Genomic DNA, 16,808 nt, shown 5'->3' on the forward strand with positions numbered 1-16,808 from the left:
AAACTATTCTGTGAAAGGGAACCAGTTTCTCCACTTAGCTGTAATTTGTTTGAATAAAAATGTCAGGTGCTGTGGAGGAACCAGTTTCTCCACTTAGCTGTAATTTGTTTGAATAAAAATGTCAGGTGCTGTGGTCGGTCTAGATGCCACCAGTGGGCAAAAATATCTTTAGAAATACAATCAGAAGAATGTTTGACAATGTTTCAAATGACTGAAGCTATTTTATGCAGATATGAAAACAGCTGTGTCAAGAAACATATATTAGCAAATTGGTATTAGATGTCACTTCCAGCCTCTTTTATGTCAAATTGATTTATTAAAATTTCACTGATTTACACCCAACCTTTCACTTTTAATAATTATGCTTTGCAGTGGCAGAACAAGAGACAGGTGAGAAATCATTTGTTGGGTGTAATTTATGACCTTTGGAGCAGAGCTTGTCTGAAGCCTGTCATTGCTCAAATGGGAGTTTCAATGAAGTGTTATCTAACAAAGTCGGTGCGTGCAAGCTGACCTCTGAAACTCACTGCACATCTGTCATTGATTACAGGTCCAGATATTTTACATAACTGTCCTCTTTTTCACTCTTGATGTTGACTCACTGATGTTCGAGAAGCTAATTTTATTATTTATTTATGTATAAATGTGTTGTGAGGAAATCATTGAGAAAAAAACACACATTAAAGAAAGAAAAAGCTGTCTTACATTTCGACAGTCTCCATGCAACAAACCACTTTAAGTGTCCCAGGTGGGGTTACGAAACAGGAGGTCTTTGTTTCAGTGGAAATGAAGAAAGACCCCGTTCTTCAGTCCCTCCCTGGTGTTTAATCAGGGCATTAGGTCAGCTCTAGCTAGATCCATCTTGGCTTATTGAGGTTTTTCCCAAAGCGCAGCTCTTTGTTACTCTTGAACACAGGTCAGTTTTATAAAGAAAATCAGAAGTTTATAGTAAGAAGTGCTTATTATAAACCACAATGTCAAAAATGTGTGATAAAACCAGCTCAGTAAAGTTTATAGTGCCGCAACATACAGTCTAAATGAATGTAGTTCCACCTGACATTGATCAGATCTGTAGCTGTAATGGCTTTGGTGACTTTGTGACCTGAGGCATGATGCTGGATTCTTTCAACCTTAAACTACATATCAGTCCATTTAAAGCAAGTGGGAAGTATTTGCTCATTATTTTTAATCAGTGGTCCAAAACATCTACTAAAGATGCTCTTTTTTAAAATCACAAAAATTGCACTTTTATCCCATTTAAAAATGCACAAACAAATGTGTTTGTGAGCACTGAAACAAGTCAGGTTTTATCCTAAAGGGTTTTTTCACAACTGTATCTATAACTATCACTGCTGTTCCGTCAGTGGTTGCTCTAAATGTTCTTGTTCACCCTTTTCAGCAGAAACTAGAAAATCACTTATTGCACTTTGCTAGCTTATTGCTCTTTTGTTGCATAGTTGTAGGTCCACTGTACAATATCATTTTGGCATTGTCAGCAATGTGAGTTACGTAATTGTCCACTATTATTATGAATCTAGTATAATGAGTTAAAAGAGAACTGATTTGTACTGGCTTTTTTCCATCCTTTAGTATGTCTTATTTTCCCTTTTACTCTCACTGATTTCTTGCTGTTTTCTTTGCTTTCTTTTTATTTCTCTTTGGCTGCCACTCTAGCTGTCTCCACTGATTTATTTTGCACCTGATGTGCAGACTACCTGAATGATTTCCATTACTTCAATTTGTATGAATACTTTGAATAAAAACCTAAATCTTCTTGTCAGTTTTTCCCAAACACAGTAAATCTTCCTTTCGGATTTCATTACAAACTTCCCTTTTCAGAAATGCTCCACGAAACCAAACTCTCAAAAACTCATTCGATTTGTTTCCATGCGTAAGTCCTTGGCTGAACCATCAGCCCCAGTTCTGCCCACAACAGAGTCCTTTGCCATAATAGCCCTAAAATGGTTTGAAATGATTGATTGCTTGGATGTTTTGGGTTTAAAACTAATTACTGCCAGATACCTCTCTTCTAAGGGATACCCTGGTGCCTTTCACCAGTAGTAAATGGTTACCTCATATTTACAGGGTGTACTCATGATGATAGACAACATTTGGTACAGGGCACTGAAAGCAGGACTCAAACTTTTTAACGGTCTGTAAAAGTCCCTTTGGCGCCTCGTCATAATTATAACTGCTCAGAGGCATTGAACTAATAAACAATGAAAAGCCCCTTCTGTGTTACGAAATAGCTTCCCATGCCAAACGCTGCAGTGTTCTTCAGAATCAGCAATAATTCAGATGTCTATTCTGTAGTTATAGCTCAGATTCATCCCAACACATGGCGCCATCCAAGTCAGTATCATCCAAAAAGCAGATCCTATAGTTTCCACACGGGATGCAACCCAACTACCTGAGTTTAACTGGAAAAGTAAATATGTGATAGTGAATATATAGTCGTCATATTGTTTTGGAAAGGTTTTTCTGTCTGGTACTGATTATTACAGACCTAAACCACTGCATTAAATGATGACAGAAACACTGCATTTCAAGGAGCTGGGTGAATTTGGAGCGGTGGTAGAAAAAAAGGTTAGAGAGGCAGAAATGTGCCTAAAAGGATGGCTGCTTTATCCATTTTCATCCTGCTGGTCTGTGCATTTAGCAGAAGCAGTTGGATGGAGGTGTTGTAAGGTCAGACCACATATGTTATTATTACAGGTGTTACTCTTCCTGCGGTGTCAATTCTTCATAGACTGCAATTTTTCAAAGTTAGGAATTCACTGGCTGTTAAGTTCCAATACAGTCTTTCATTTTCGATAGGTAATATTTGACTTCTCTTCTGGTCCGTGTCCGTTTGAGCCAGTTGTGAGTGGCATTTTCCTGACCCTTCTGATGGTCTTGAGGTCTGTCGTCTGGTCGTCATGGGCACTGGACAGAACCTTTTAATTGTTCTAATAACCATTTGAGGTACAACCCGGTACTAGAGAGCAGTGTAGTTCACAGAACTCAGATTTTTAAGGTCATTTTAACGCCTACTATGGAGAAAGTTCTCGGCGTAGGAGAACATTTGAATGATGTAGATGGACTGTGATTGTTCCACAGATAAGTGTTGTTGATTGCCCCAGCAGTATTCTTTTTTTTCTTTTTTTTTAAACAAGTGTAAACAACGGTTAAATAGCCATGTAACCTAATATACCTAAACCTAAAATAATGAGAAGTGATCTGACAGTGAGGTTCAGGCTTTGTTTTGCTTAAATGCAGCGAGGAAATACAGTGAGATATTGACTTCAGCCAGTCCTGTGTAACTCACAGTTGGGTTGGAGTCTAAAGAGTTCAGCCTAAAAGATGGACCGAACAAACTGTGATGTCACCCACTGGTTAGTGAAGCCTTGAGATGAGGGTTTGTGCCATCGACATCTTGGTGTTTTATACATGGATGTGATGAATGAGGAGCAGAGGTGACTGAAACCACATGCTCAACTTTTTAGTCACAAGTCACAACCTATCTTCTGTAGCGCTTCACTGTGATGACAACCTGTAATTCGGTAACTCAAATGTATAATTAATGTGTTTAAACCTCGGTTTTCAATATTTACTTATACTGAATATATAAGGTACATGATAGTCAGAGCTAATTTACTGAAATTTGTTTTTACTGATAGATAATGTCTACTTATCTACTCTGTGAACCTAATATATCATAACATTATAGCTTCCTTTTTCTTCACAGACAGTATAGAGACATTAAGCATGCACTTCCTCCTGCTAATGAGACAGCTTTTAGGTTTGCCTTTATTACCTTGACCATTCAGCTAATGGGTTTCCCTCCTTATACCACTGTGATTTTGTCCCACTGTGACACTTCAGTAATGGCTTGATTCCGTTTGCAGCCCTGGTCTCTGAAGTGAGTTTATTGCCACTCCTAAATACAGGCATTAGTCCTCAGTGATGGTCGCTGGCCCAGGCCCAGCATGCCACAGCATCACAATGAGCTCACTGTCGGGAGCTAAGATCACCTCCCGTTCTTCCCGTCTCTCACTACAGAGTGAAACGCCACATGCAGAGTTTCTGTTTTTGTGTCAATGCTACAAGACATCGCCAGATTTTTCACTGTCAACAGTTTGCAACAGAATCAATGCCGACCTTTGCAGGCGTCTAATTGTATCATCGTCAGTGTAGTTTATTGTGCTTACGTAACATCTTAAAATCTTTGGATTGAAAACACTCTGGCTTTTCTTTTTTTGTAATCTGATCATTTTCCCCTTCATAATTCTAAATCAAGCATTCAGAATTATTTTCAAACTCCTTTACTTAAGCTAATAATATTATATGTCCTGCGGGAAATCTCCACTGCCTTTCATCAGCATGGAGTCATGTGAAGTTGGCAAGGGCATCAGTAATCATGCGAAACCCACAAAACAGTTCTTATGACCAATAAGTAATGTCACCGAAATAACAGCCGCCGGTAGGGGAGGTCTCATCTGAACAGACACAAGTCCATACCGAGGCCTTCCCAAAGCAGCTGAGAGATGTAAGCACTCCAGGGTGTGCTGGGTCTGCCCTGGGGCCTCTTCATGGGAGGACATGGCTGAAACAACTCAACTGTGGAGCCTTTTGATGTGGAGAAGTAGGGAGTCTAATCTGACTCCCTACTGGATGATTGAACTTATTCTGTCACCAAGGGAGAGCCTAGACACCCTTTGGAAGAAGCTAATTTCTTCTATTTGTATCCATCGTCTTATTGTTTGGTCACTACTCAGGACAAGTGAGAGTAGGGTTCGACCAGTAAATTGAGCTTTCATGCTCAACACTCTTTTTTACCACAACATGCTGATACAATGTCTGCATGACTGCAGATGCAGCACAAATCCATCTGTCAGCCTCATGCTCCACTCTTCCTTCACTTGTAAACAGGATCCAGAGATACTTAGGTTCCTCCACTAGCTGCCATAGAGCAAGAAGCAAGGAACACAATGGACAGGTCAGTAGTGTGTTGTCGGGCTAAAACAAAAAGACAAACCACCATTTACACCTCTGATTAACCTAACCCCACTAATTGTATGTTCTTTGGACTGTGGGGAGAAGCCAGAGTACCTGGAGAGAACCCAGGCAGCTGCAAATTCCACACTGAAAATCTGCTGCCAGATGATGGATTTGCACCCAAAGCCTTCTTGCTGTTAGGCAACAGTGCTAACCGCCATGTCACTGTTATATTTATAAAATTAGATTGCTTACATTTTTGATGTATTTCAGCTCTCCATATGTCTCTGGCAGTAATCAGCAGTTCACAGTCTGAGAAGGTTTGCAGATCACAGCCCAGCTGTTAACTCAATGAATGTAAGCAGGCAGCCTCACGGTGGATCATATCTTTCCTCTGTGTCTGCAGCCAGTCTGATAAAGGAGACACCCCCGCTTTCTGGGGGTGTTCTCTTTGTGTCTAGGTCAGATAGGGATGTGAATGTAAAGAGAGATGTGTGATAAAGGTAGGCGCTAACGAGGGATTGTGTTTGCATGTGTTGATCCATGTATCATTGCAGTTAACATGAACACGTGAGAGATCCAAAAGGATCAGTGTAGCTTTAGTCCATGTGCACATGGCCTGTTATACTTGTTGGAGTCTATTACTGCAGGAAGTTTCTGGTCAAAGCCAGGAAACCCAGGTTGTCCTTGATGAGCCATCCAGCTGTGTCCTCAGTCAGATAACCTTCCACCATTGTACTCCAAAGGAACGCAGTCAGCACTTTAGGAAACCTTCACCTCTGGCACAACAGTCCAGCCCAGGACACAACATGGACAAAATGAGTCGGGATATTAACTTTCATGGATAGTGTAAATTAGAGTTCTAGAAGTCTTAAGCCAAAGAAAAGCATCTACAGTTCCATAATTGTGTCCCTGGATTTGGGTATACTTTTCACCTTTTTTATAATTAACTCCCCAGCCCTGAAAGGCTGATGAGGTGTTATCGTCAGCTCACCAAGCGGGCAAGCAGCGTGGACACCCAGTTTGTGAATACGATAGGTCAAGAACAAAGCGAGTTTAAAATTGATACCAAAGGTGCATCTACTAAAAATCTTTTACAAGTTTGAGTGTCGGTGGCTTTGACTTTAAGGTCAGACGTTGAGTTTTCTGAACATTTTTTGAATGGCAAACCTTGAACAAAATGATGTAGGAGTTTCAAAATAATAATAATATGTGTATCTGTCTTGTAATCTCGGACAAGACAGATACACAAGGTCAAGGTCAGAGGTCAAGTTTTCTGAAAATCTTGTAAATGCGATAACTTGACAACAAGGCAACGTAGGATTTTGAAATTGATACCATAGATGTATCTACTAGGAGACTAGGGTTAACACTGGCTACCACCATTATTTATTTATGTTAATATTCTCGAAGGTTATGTACAAAATATGCAATAAAGAGCAGAGAGCCATCATATGAACCATGTGTTAATAAATTAGGCCATCATAGTAAAAAAGTAAAAAATGTGCTCATTGTTGTTTCCCTCGTGTATATATGAGAGCAACACATCTTGGTCTTTTGCCATCACAAAGCATTTGTTTCCACCCACAAGGGGAGTGTGGGTGGGAGGACTGTAACATATGACTGCTGTCCTGTACACGGATGTCCACTAAAAGTCATTAGGAGGCAAAGAATTAAAGTGAACAGTCTATCTTTAAAATTTCTAAATTCTTTGTTGGAGCATGGATAGTACATTTAAAAAATGTCAAAAAGTAACATAAATCAGTGTTTTCATCTAGTTTCACAGACAGTGTTGCTAAAATAACAAATTTAGAGAGTGGGATCTATGGTGTAAATTATTCTTAGTGCATGTAGTTTCCATTTTAAAGTCATTACTGCTGATGTTCTTTGTGGTAGGGTGTGGTTTTGGTTGATTGCACAATTTCTACTTGCGTGAGCGGTCTTGCTGGCCTATGTACACAATGGACAAGCTGTAGACACTTGTCTGTGACTAGGTCGATATCCACAGGCATCTCTAAAGTATGCATAAAGATTTCCAGATGGCACGTCAAATTTCTTCAACAGTTGGAAAAGAAGGACAAAGGAAAAAACTTATAATTTGTCTTTTGCTTTTTCAGGGGTGTAAATTGTTTCTCTTAGCAGCAACTCCTGTCCTTATGAAAGTGCTACAAAAAGAACAAAAGGTTATGATTGACGTCACATTTCTCTTTTGCAGTGTTGGATTTTTCCAAACATTGGTATTGGTTTTAGTATTCAGTGTATTCATGTACGAGAAATTATACTTTAATATTGTGTTTTCCTGCAATGTGCTTAGAGCAGTCACATTATGCTGCTGAATTATTTCAGAGAAAACCTTTCTTTGGATAAGCCAGGGCCAGCTCATTCAGTTAGCTGTGGTTTAACTAAAAAAAAGCTTAGTCTTTCCCTGAGTTATTGATGGCTTTCTTCACCCAGCTCAATCTCCTAATGGATCAGCTGCCAATCATCAGTCAGTGTTAAGTCCTTCATTTAACAAACGTGCAGACTTTGCACTTCAGTCACAGAATTAACGACCTCAGAGATTGGACCCTTTAATGAACAAGTTATTGCTCATCAAGAGATACAAGAACGTACCTTAGTGAGAATGAAAGAAGATAGAACAGTCTTCTTCAAACTTTCAAACCAATCAGCTGATAATGTTTTTTCTGCGCATGTTTAATAAGGTGGGATGTAGTTTGTAGCCTTATAGTTTGGTACCATGTTGTGATTACATCATTAAAACTTCTGGATTATTCTCTTGTTACATAACTTGGATTAGTCTGATTTTGTTGGGATAAGCATTCCAAGCAAAAATATTCAAAGAGTGCTCCGAAAGCCCAAATGACTGGATAGTTATGTTAGAGTTATGATGTGTGAGCATTATCTGGTGCAGTTATTGGCAATGGCAAACAGTTCGTAGGTGCATTTCAAATATAAAAACACATTAAGCACTACCAGGTGCTAGGAGAAAAACCAAGGGAGGACAGTAATGGCCTTGGGGCTGGCCTCAGCATTAGCCTTATGACATATGGGTCATCTGCTTGCCTCAGGGAGCTAAACCAGAATTTCGAAATCAAATTTTTAATTGTAAATTAAAATTAGAGATAGTGTTTGTCAAATTAAATTTGTTCCAATATAATACATCTGTTTGCCAAGGTTAATAAATAATCTTTATCCTGCTATTTTCTTCATTTTTGCATAACAACCTTTGGTGATTGTGATGTCAGTGACGCAGATTTTCTGGGTTTTAGTTTAAGTTATGCAGAAACAACACACCATGTCTGAGTCTAGTGACTCAAATCTAAGCCTTGGACTTTAAGCTAATCAGACAACAGTGTAACTGGAGAGGAGACTGTTTCCGTAAGGAGGCACTGATGGGAGGACAAAGTAGTATTTTCCCATGACATCATTATCATCATTAATTTCTCTTCTATTGCCTGAAGCTGTCTCACTCAGAGCTCATGAGACGCTATAAACTCGCACAACCCCGAAGGTGTCATTTTATTTTACTGCCACACGACCGCAAAGTACAGACTGACCTCAGCACCATGCAAATTAATGCAAGCACATTAATTGAGGCTTAGGTTTGGACTTTTCAGGTTTTCTTAATGTGATTCAAATCCAGCTGCAAGTTTAGCCACGAAGCACATTCATCTGCAAAATGTCAGTGATCTTATTGGTGTAGATTAGAAATGAGCTGCATCGGTTTGACTTTGTGTAATGGGGCTTTATGCAGTCAGTCCCAACAGGCCCTGCTTTTTCTGGTCACTTTTCTCATAAATAGCACCTTAATTGAGATTTGAGTACAAATATGACAAGTAGTTTTTCTAACCATATACACTATTTCATTATAATATGGTTTGTCTGAACGTCTTTATTACCTGTGGTTACTGGGACACAGTTGAAAAGGAGACATTTAAACTCAGTGAGGGTTGCCGGGTTGAAATGTCAGTTTCAGCTCTTGTGTTAGACTTGTGATTTTTATGATTTCCAGCTGGCACAGTTTTATAAAATAACGCAGTTACAAGTTTGCTGTTGGGTTCACCTGGTAGGTAGTTTGCTTCCAACTCCCTAAAATTTCACATTCATCTATTTTTATTGTTTAAATGTGGTCAATGACAGTTTGTAAGGACTTTGAATTTTGGAAACTCATGTCTGTCTCAGAGTAAAATATATTGTATATTTAATGATAATAATAATAAATACTATGCAATAATAAATGATTGCATAATATTTTCATAATATTTTACCTAGCATTCATTTATGTGTCATGTCCCCCTTTTTCCCCCTTTGTCTCCACAGATCGAGAGGACCAGTCCATTCTCTGCACGTGAGTAAACAGACCATTTAAGACCATTTGGCTGGTCTTATTTCATCATAACAGAGCTACTGTTTTTAAAATCATCTGACGTACACCGGCACGACACATTCTTCTGCAAGGCAAACTGAACCACCTGGACCAAATTAATGTCTCCTTTCCATTAGGAGACATGGAAACTGTCTTGCAGTGTATTTCTCTGTTGCTTCTTTTGCCTGAATTAAATGAAACGGACAATAATGCATTTACTTGCATGAGTTGACAACATGAGTTGAAAAGGGCAGTAAAAGTGAGTGAGTTGCTTCAGGGTCTGGACACTTTTTACGTTTCTCACAAGAAGCAATAGCCTGCTCAGTGTCACTGAGAAGCTTGCTTTAAAAGAAGTGTGGGTCTGAGAAATGCCTGACATTTCTGCTTCACAATCCTCTGGCGTCATTTCACTGACAAGTGCCTGCTGATGACAGGAATGAAGCCAAAGAAAATGCCAGAGAAGGTATCAAGATATAAGCCATGCAACAAGGGTTTACAAAACTGAACTGAACTAAAAGAACTGTAATTTACAAAGGCTCTCTGCAACCTTAATTCCAATACAGTATCAACAAATTACACACCTCGCATGGTTTGGTGTCATAATGTTCATTCAGCTGCTGCACAACTTACTATTTTCTACATTTTGCGTTAGTGAAGAGAGCAATTCTATAAAAGATAAGCCAAGTCTGAAGTTGCCACCCTGTCAATCAGTTCATTTTTTATGTACAATAATTTTACTTTTGCTCTTTACTTTATAAGATAAAGAGTCGAAAGTAATGCAGGGAATAACTATAAACGGGCAACAGTGTGGAGAAAAAAGCTTCCTCTTAACAGAGGGAAACATCTGGCTGTACTGGGATTATGGAGGGCAACCGTCTGCTGCCAAAGAATAACCTGAAACAACGATATAGTCTGTGTTATATCAGCACATTCCTGAAAATAATCATCCATCTAACTGACTCCCCTCAATGAAGTCAAAGACAGTTGATCTACCTTGAGTTTTAATGAAAGGCATTTTGTATATTTGTGCAATTCAACAATTATTTTTATTTTTTGGAGTTTGCTTGGAGACAGACATTAAAATGTGCCGCAAATTGTGGACAGTGGTAAAGGTTTTGACACTTGTATGCATAATAAAAAACATGAAAATCTCATAAGCTACGGTTAGGTCAGCAGTGGGGGGTTTTTATTGTGGAGGAGCTGAGAAATATCACACCCAGCGGTCCAAGGCCAACAACAAGCACACTGACGCAATCTCCCCACGATTACTGTCTGTTCACAGTACCTAACAAGACTGACAAGACTTACCCACTGCTCTCTCCCCATCTCCCAGCCACATCACGCTCGCCAAGTCTGAAAGGAAAACTATAGTTTTGTGCATACTTGGTTTTTGCAGATTTGCACTTACTGTAAAACCTCAGGTATGCTCTAAATCTAAACTGCTCCCCAAAGTTTTTGCAGCAGCTTTTTTCTTTCTTTTTTTCCCCTCGTTCCATGGTAGCTGTGTGATAAAGCAGTGAAAGGCCTGCCAGCAACCACAGCTGCTGAAGTGGACTGATGCTTAAAAATATAGTTTAAAGATAAACAGGAGTACTTATGTAGCAGTGTTTAGTTTAGTCCGAGATTATATTTGTGCTGCTGTAGTGAAAAAGAGTTCTTGTCTAACCTATTAACCACGAACACTCAGCTGTGCACAAAACGGTCTAAAGTGCACAATTTTTATTTTTGTAGCGCTTATCAAAAGTTTTACAAACACACAATATCCAGACAAAACTAATTAAAACAATTTTTTTTAAAAAGAATAGAAACCAAAATTTCAAACTGTTAGCATAAATTATAAAAGTATTGAGCAATCATCTATTTTCTGCTTCTTATCTGGATTGTGAGAGCAGGGGAGATGCCCAGTCCTCCCTCCCCCAGCCACCTCCTCCAGTTCCTCTGGTGTGTCTCTCCTCCCAGTTAGACATGCCTGACACACCTCACCTAGGAGGCACCCAGAAGGCATCTTAATCAAATACTTGAACCACCTCAAATGGCTCCTTTTGATGTGGAGCACTCTTATCCCCTCCCAACTGACCCAACAAGTCAGATATATCGCTGGTAATGTGAACCAAGCTCTCGCTATGATTGTAGAAGGGACCGAATGGTTTGAGGGCCTGAAACATGATACCGAAGCGCGCCACACAGACACCCTGAGGAATGTGGTCAAATGCCTTGTCCAGATCCACTGACCCTTAAATACAACAATATTAACAATTCCCATGTCAATTTAAATTTCAGTGAGTTCATGGAGAGTTCATGGTAGACTAAGTATTAACCCTCTGAGGTCTAAATCTTCAGTGACCCTGATAAGTGCCCCTAACCCTAACACTAACCCTATGCAAGTAAAATATGTATTTTAAGTTATTTAAAAAGAAAGAAAGCATGTGGCCTTGACCCGATTTTAGGTAGCAAAAGATCTATAAGAAAGCCTACAATGTAAAAGTACATCTAACAGTTATTTAAAAGGAGAAACAGACAAAGCAAGCCAGAGTTCAGCTGTCTTGCTTTGTTTGCTGAGTCCTCACACAGCAAACATTTGGTTGCCTTTTGTCTTTTATAATGGTAAATGGTAAATGGTCTGTATTTGTATAGCGCTTTACTTGGTCCTAAGGACCCCAAAGCGCTTTACACTATACACAATCATCCACCCATTCACACACACATTCACACACTGGTGATAGCAAGCTACAGTGTAATAATCATCAAATGACCGCACCGTGAAAGTTTTAGTTTTTCTGGTTCCTGTTTTATTTGTATCGTCTTGTTGCTTTGCTTTGTAGAGGTGAGTCGGGAGCCGGTAAGACAGAAAACACAAAAAAGGTCATTCAGTACCTGGCACATGTTGCCTCCTCGCACAAAGGAAGAAAAGATCACAACATTCCCGTGAGTATTAACAAGTCTCACCAATTTTGTAATTCTTCTCATGCTTCTTTTTAGTCCTTAATTAAATGAAAACCTGATGTAATACCACTTTAAATCAGGGGTATCAAACTCATCTCAAAAGTTATTCTCTTTTTTATTGGGCAAATGACAAACGGAGTTCACATTTTTACACCCAAATTTGAGCCGGCACTCTAGACCTCTCTGAGAGCTTGCACATAGAGGTGGATTAACAAACAGATGATTTTGGTTGTTACCAGTAGTGTTAATTTAGAGAAGCTGTGGCATAAACCTTACATCAGTAATTTGTTAATCACTGAAGATTATACAGATCACAGTTGGAAGGTGCAAAAATTTCACATGTAGTTTTGCAACTTTTTTTGGTTCAAGCAACTTATTAAGATCCAGAAATGCTTTTAGGTTTTGACACATTTTTTCTCCTGGAAAGTCCTTTAGTGCAGTTTTCATATAAAGCCATCCAGTGTGCTGAATGGGACACATTGGTGCATGTTTGAAACCCCTTTTTTAGATTCTGCTCATAAAGTGGATTTTTATTTTTATTTTTTATTTTTTTTATTTATTTTTTTTAATTAACCTACAAGGGGGAGGGATGGGTCATTCCACTGCTATCCTACTAATACAGTGCTAGAAAAATGCTGTGATTGAGGTAAAGATGTTTTTTAAAAAGTGGGATTGTTGTTGAGGTGCTTGTGATTGTAAAGCTTTTGTGCACACAGTCTAACAGTTTACATTTGTTTATCTGTAACAAACAGCCAGAATCACCCAAACCAGTGAAACTACAGGCAAGTTTTTATGCTTTCTTACACTCCATGTTCACATGCATGCCGCAATAACCTTTAAGACAGTATTCACTAATCTAATAAAATATCTGAGTTCATCAAATGGTATCAGCGATTTTTACTTTTCACACTTATGTAAGCTGCCTGGTGTTAACAATGAAGATATCTTATTTAGCAGATATTTTGTCTCTCTCTGTCAGGCACAAAATGCAGTTGTAAGTAAACTTTAAAAGTGGCATGATTATTCAGACTTCTTTAAATGTGTTTGTTTTTTGTGCTTTGTTTTACTGTGATTGGCACTGGTTGAAACATTATCACGTGTATGTGGTGTTTATTTGTTGTTGTAGCCAAATAATAAGCCTTGAATGTCATCTTGTCATATTTAAACATTGTATTTCAGTTGTATTCATATGTTTACATAGTTAAAAAATATATGTCTGTGTCTGCTTTTTTAAGAAAGAGCTGGAGACCTTCCTCATTTTTAAAGGATGTCACCATAAGAGCTTACGATTAGCACATTTACCAAAATTACTTGATTCTCTGACCTGGTCATCATGACCCAGACAGCCTGCAGATTGTCCATGTCCTCGTGTCTTTTGTGACTTTGTTCCAAAATACCAGACGTTCAGGTCACAGCTGCGTCATTCCGTGTAAAATTAACCAGGAAAAATGTTCTCATCTGAGCCGCTCAGAATCAGCTGATTTACTTAGTTATTGTGTACTGTGTTTGTGTTGTGTACTTATCCCAGCACTTTTTAGCTCTCCTAACTTTATGGGTAAAGGAGATGACGTTTTCAGGGCTAATAAAAGAACAAAAAACATAGTTAGGGTTAGGGCTGTTTGACATAACGATATATATCGGATGACGATATAAAAACGTCTATCGTTTCATTTTACGCTATCGTTTGTTTCGTGGTGTCGCAAAATAAACTGTTTACGGCAATATTTTTTCACCGTTTTGATGGTCATTGTAGTGGCTATATTAATTTCTTAAAGTTCTCTCTTTCTCTTATATTTAATATAACCACACTACGGACGGACAAGCGCCTGTTTTTATGCGTTGTCGTTAGCAACAACGACGGTAACACCATCGCGTGCCCGCTTGTTTATGTACCACATAAACCTTTCACAATAAAGCTCAAGATCCTGTTGAGACTTTTCAAAATAAACTGAATCACGTGAAAGAGCAGATTATTCAACGGATGAGAAGTAAAAAAGAGCCGCCAGGAGCTAAAAAATAAACCTTAGACTCAAACGTTAGAACAGGCTTTTCCCCGCAGCACGCCGTGTAATAAATACTCACAAAGAAAACGACGGCCGTTACAACTTATGTCTAAAAATGTATCGTTTCATGCATCGGTTAAAACACTCGACTCCAGCTACATGACGCGCATCTGGAAACACTTCCCGCAAGTCGAGCTGCCCGAGATTCACAGTATTTACAGAAAATGTTACATTTTTGTGATTTATATCGTTATCGGGACGATAGAATTCTTATATCGGGATATGAGATTTTGGTCATATCGCACAGCCCTAGTTAAGGTAAATTAAACTGAACCCACATCAATTTTACCACCACACCAAGTGGGACAGTCGAAAGCTTAAGTGTTTTTGTTTTGTTCAGCACGATTTCATCTACAGCCAAATCTGCACCAGTTTAATATCTTTGACATGGAGCGACAGAAACGAGCTCTGGTTCTTTTATTTGTTTTCTTATATTCAGTGTAGAGAAGATCATTAAGTGCATTTTGGGTAAACTTTCAGAATATGTTATAAACAGGTTATATCTTATAAACACGAGCCTCCTTTTTAATCTACATTTTTATACCAAGTTTGTCTTCTTCTTCCTTCGTTGTCAAAACGATTTTCTAATATAGTCAAATTTAACATTCGCAATTTTGGAGCCTTCAGTGCGTTTTTTTAAAAATCTTTTAAATATGACTCACTGGATTCATATAAATATCATATACTAAATATAATACTTGGCTAAACCTCAGACACTACTCCTAGGATAAAGGTACATTTTTGAATGGCTTCTTGCTATCATAATACAGTAATCAGCTGGTTCTGAGGGGGTCAGATGGTCATAAATTTACTTAAATTAAATCTTTTGAACATCAGCAGTACTCTGGGTCTCGAGGGCCAGGATAAGCTATCATGATCTGTGCTGCAGCTTTCATCCATAGACTGCAGTAGGTTGTGCATAGATGTGCCTATAACATTAATAAAATGTGTTATTTTTCAAATAAATATCATTAATATAACTACTGAATTTCCCCATATCCTACAGAGTGGACCCCTGTTTTATGTGAGTAGTATGTAGTTTCTCACCTATTTTACCTCACTTACAAAATAAAAGGGGTGCTTTTCCCACTCTGTTTCCACTGGCTAGATAAACCCACTACTAACTAAATATTCCCTGAGGCTGTGCAGTAGATGCTTTCCATTAAACCTTCACTGAGCTGCTATATTTGGATACTTTTAACCTTCGCATTGCATGAGCTCAACTGTTTTGTTCTTACTAATTTAGCAGCTTCTGCTTATTGTAACACACATGCAACATTTACAGTGCTGACACTGTGAGGACATTTGAAGTGGTTCACTGGCTTTCAAGTCATCTCGTCTTATCACTTAACTAGCGGCTAGCACAGAACCTCTTCTGACCTCTTTTCAGCCTAAGAATCTGGTCCAAATAAGTTCCCCACATGTTCGGTGTTCTCGTTGTTGGTGAGAACAGGGACTTGCAATATTTGTCTGGCCCTGTGACCTCCAAAGCAGATGCTGAGCTGTGGAAACATAGCCACAACTGGCCTCTGCCCCAGAAGATTTACTGGGACAGTTGCGACTGATCCTTTCTGAGTCCACTAAATCTCCAAAGTACTGAGCCAAAGCACACACAGTGAACTTTTTTTATTTTTAAAAAAGATCTCTTATTTTTTGAGTGCTGGCTGATAATGGGTGACTCATTTTATCAAAATTATGCAGTAAATGGTCATTTAAAGTGGAGGAGCCAGCTCCGTTGGCTGTCAGATATCACATGTGCTCACTTTACAACAGGAATGTGGGTCAGCTCATAATGCTGCTGCTGGACCCCCACTGATGTTTGTAATCTGCTCTTTGTTTGTGTGTGCAGACCACACAGATGTAAAGGCTGCCAGTGAACAATTTTAACTACCAAGTTGCACCACACGCTTGTGTTTATATAGAAACAAAGGCTTTCGGTTTGAACCCTGTGCCGTCTGTGGGCTGCAACGCCGCTGATGGACAGAGACCAGGTTTATCCAGTTCAGCCCTGCTTCATTCCAGCTGCTCAAAAACTCAATTAAAAGCAGCACATTTAACTCTTAGGCCAAAGATCACATTACATGTCTCACATTCTGAGCGCAGTGCTGATTCCTCAATTCTCTTCAGTGGAAAATGGCCTCAGACACACTCAAACCTTCAGCGCACGCAGCTATTTCTGTCGTAATGGGAAAATATTCCTCTGAGCCACAAGAAGAGAAATAACATTGCAGAAGAAACTGTCTTTGGCTCCTTTAGACACGACAAAGCCAACAATATGGTTTGGATGGAAACACAGTGGAAACACCTGTCTAAACATCTGCATAAGTCACTTATTTATTTATTCAGCTTCCTGAAGTGTCCAGCTTGACAAAAAAGAAAAAAGAAGCAAACCGTGTCTGCTGTGTGTTGTGGACACATTCTTCCTGATTTGATAAAATGGCTTTCTGGCTTTCGTCAAA

The 16,808-nt window shown here is 39.0% G+C and overlaps 1 protein-coding gene across 7 annotated transcripts in view; it reads left to right on the plus strand.

Moving 5' to 3' along the window:
- Positions 1–16,808, plus strand: part of LOC146385290 (myosin-10-like) — a 64,117-nt gene that overhangs the window by 15,903 nt on the left and 31,406 nt on the right. For 2 of the 7 annotated variants that reach the window (XM_084930935.1, XM_084930939.1), the window contains exons 4-8: positions 9,298–9,325; positions 12,166–12,268; positions 13,039–13,068; positions 13,266–13,280; positions 15,356–15,373. In XM_084930935.1, coding sequence (XP_084787061.1) covers positions 9,298–9,325; positions 12,166–12,268; positions 13,039–13,068; positions 13,266–13,280; positions 15,356–15,373 — 194 coding nt within the window. The remainder of the gene's footprint in view (positions 1–9,297; positions 9,326–12,165; positions 12,269–13,038; positions 13,069–13,265; positions 13,281–15,355; positions 15,374–16,808) is intronic. The other 5 variants (XM_084930936.1, XM_084930940.1, XM_084930938.1 and 2 more) reach the window with 3 other exon arrangements.

Source organism: Perissodus microlepis, chromosome 6, assembly GCF_051167445.1.
Source record: "Perissodus microlepis isolate ML-2025 ecotype Zambia chromosome 6, ASM5116744v1, whole genome shotgun sequence".
NCBI lineage: Eukaryota > Metazoa > Chordata > Actinopteri > Cichliformes > Cichlidae > Perissodus > Perissodus microlepis.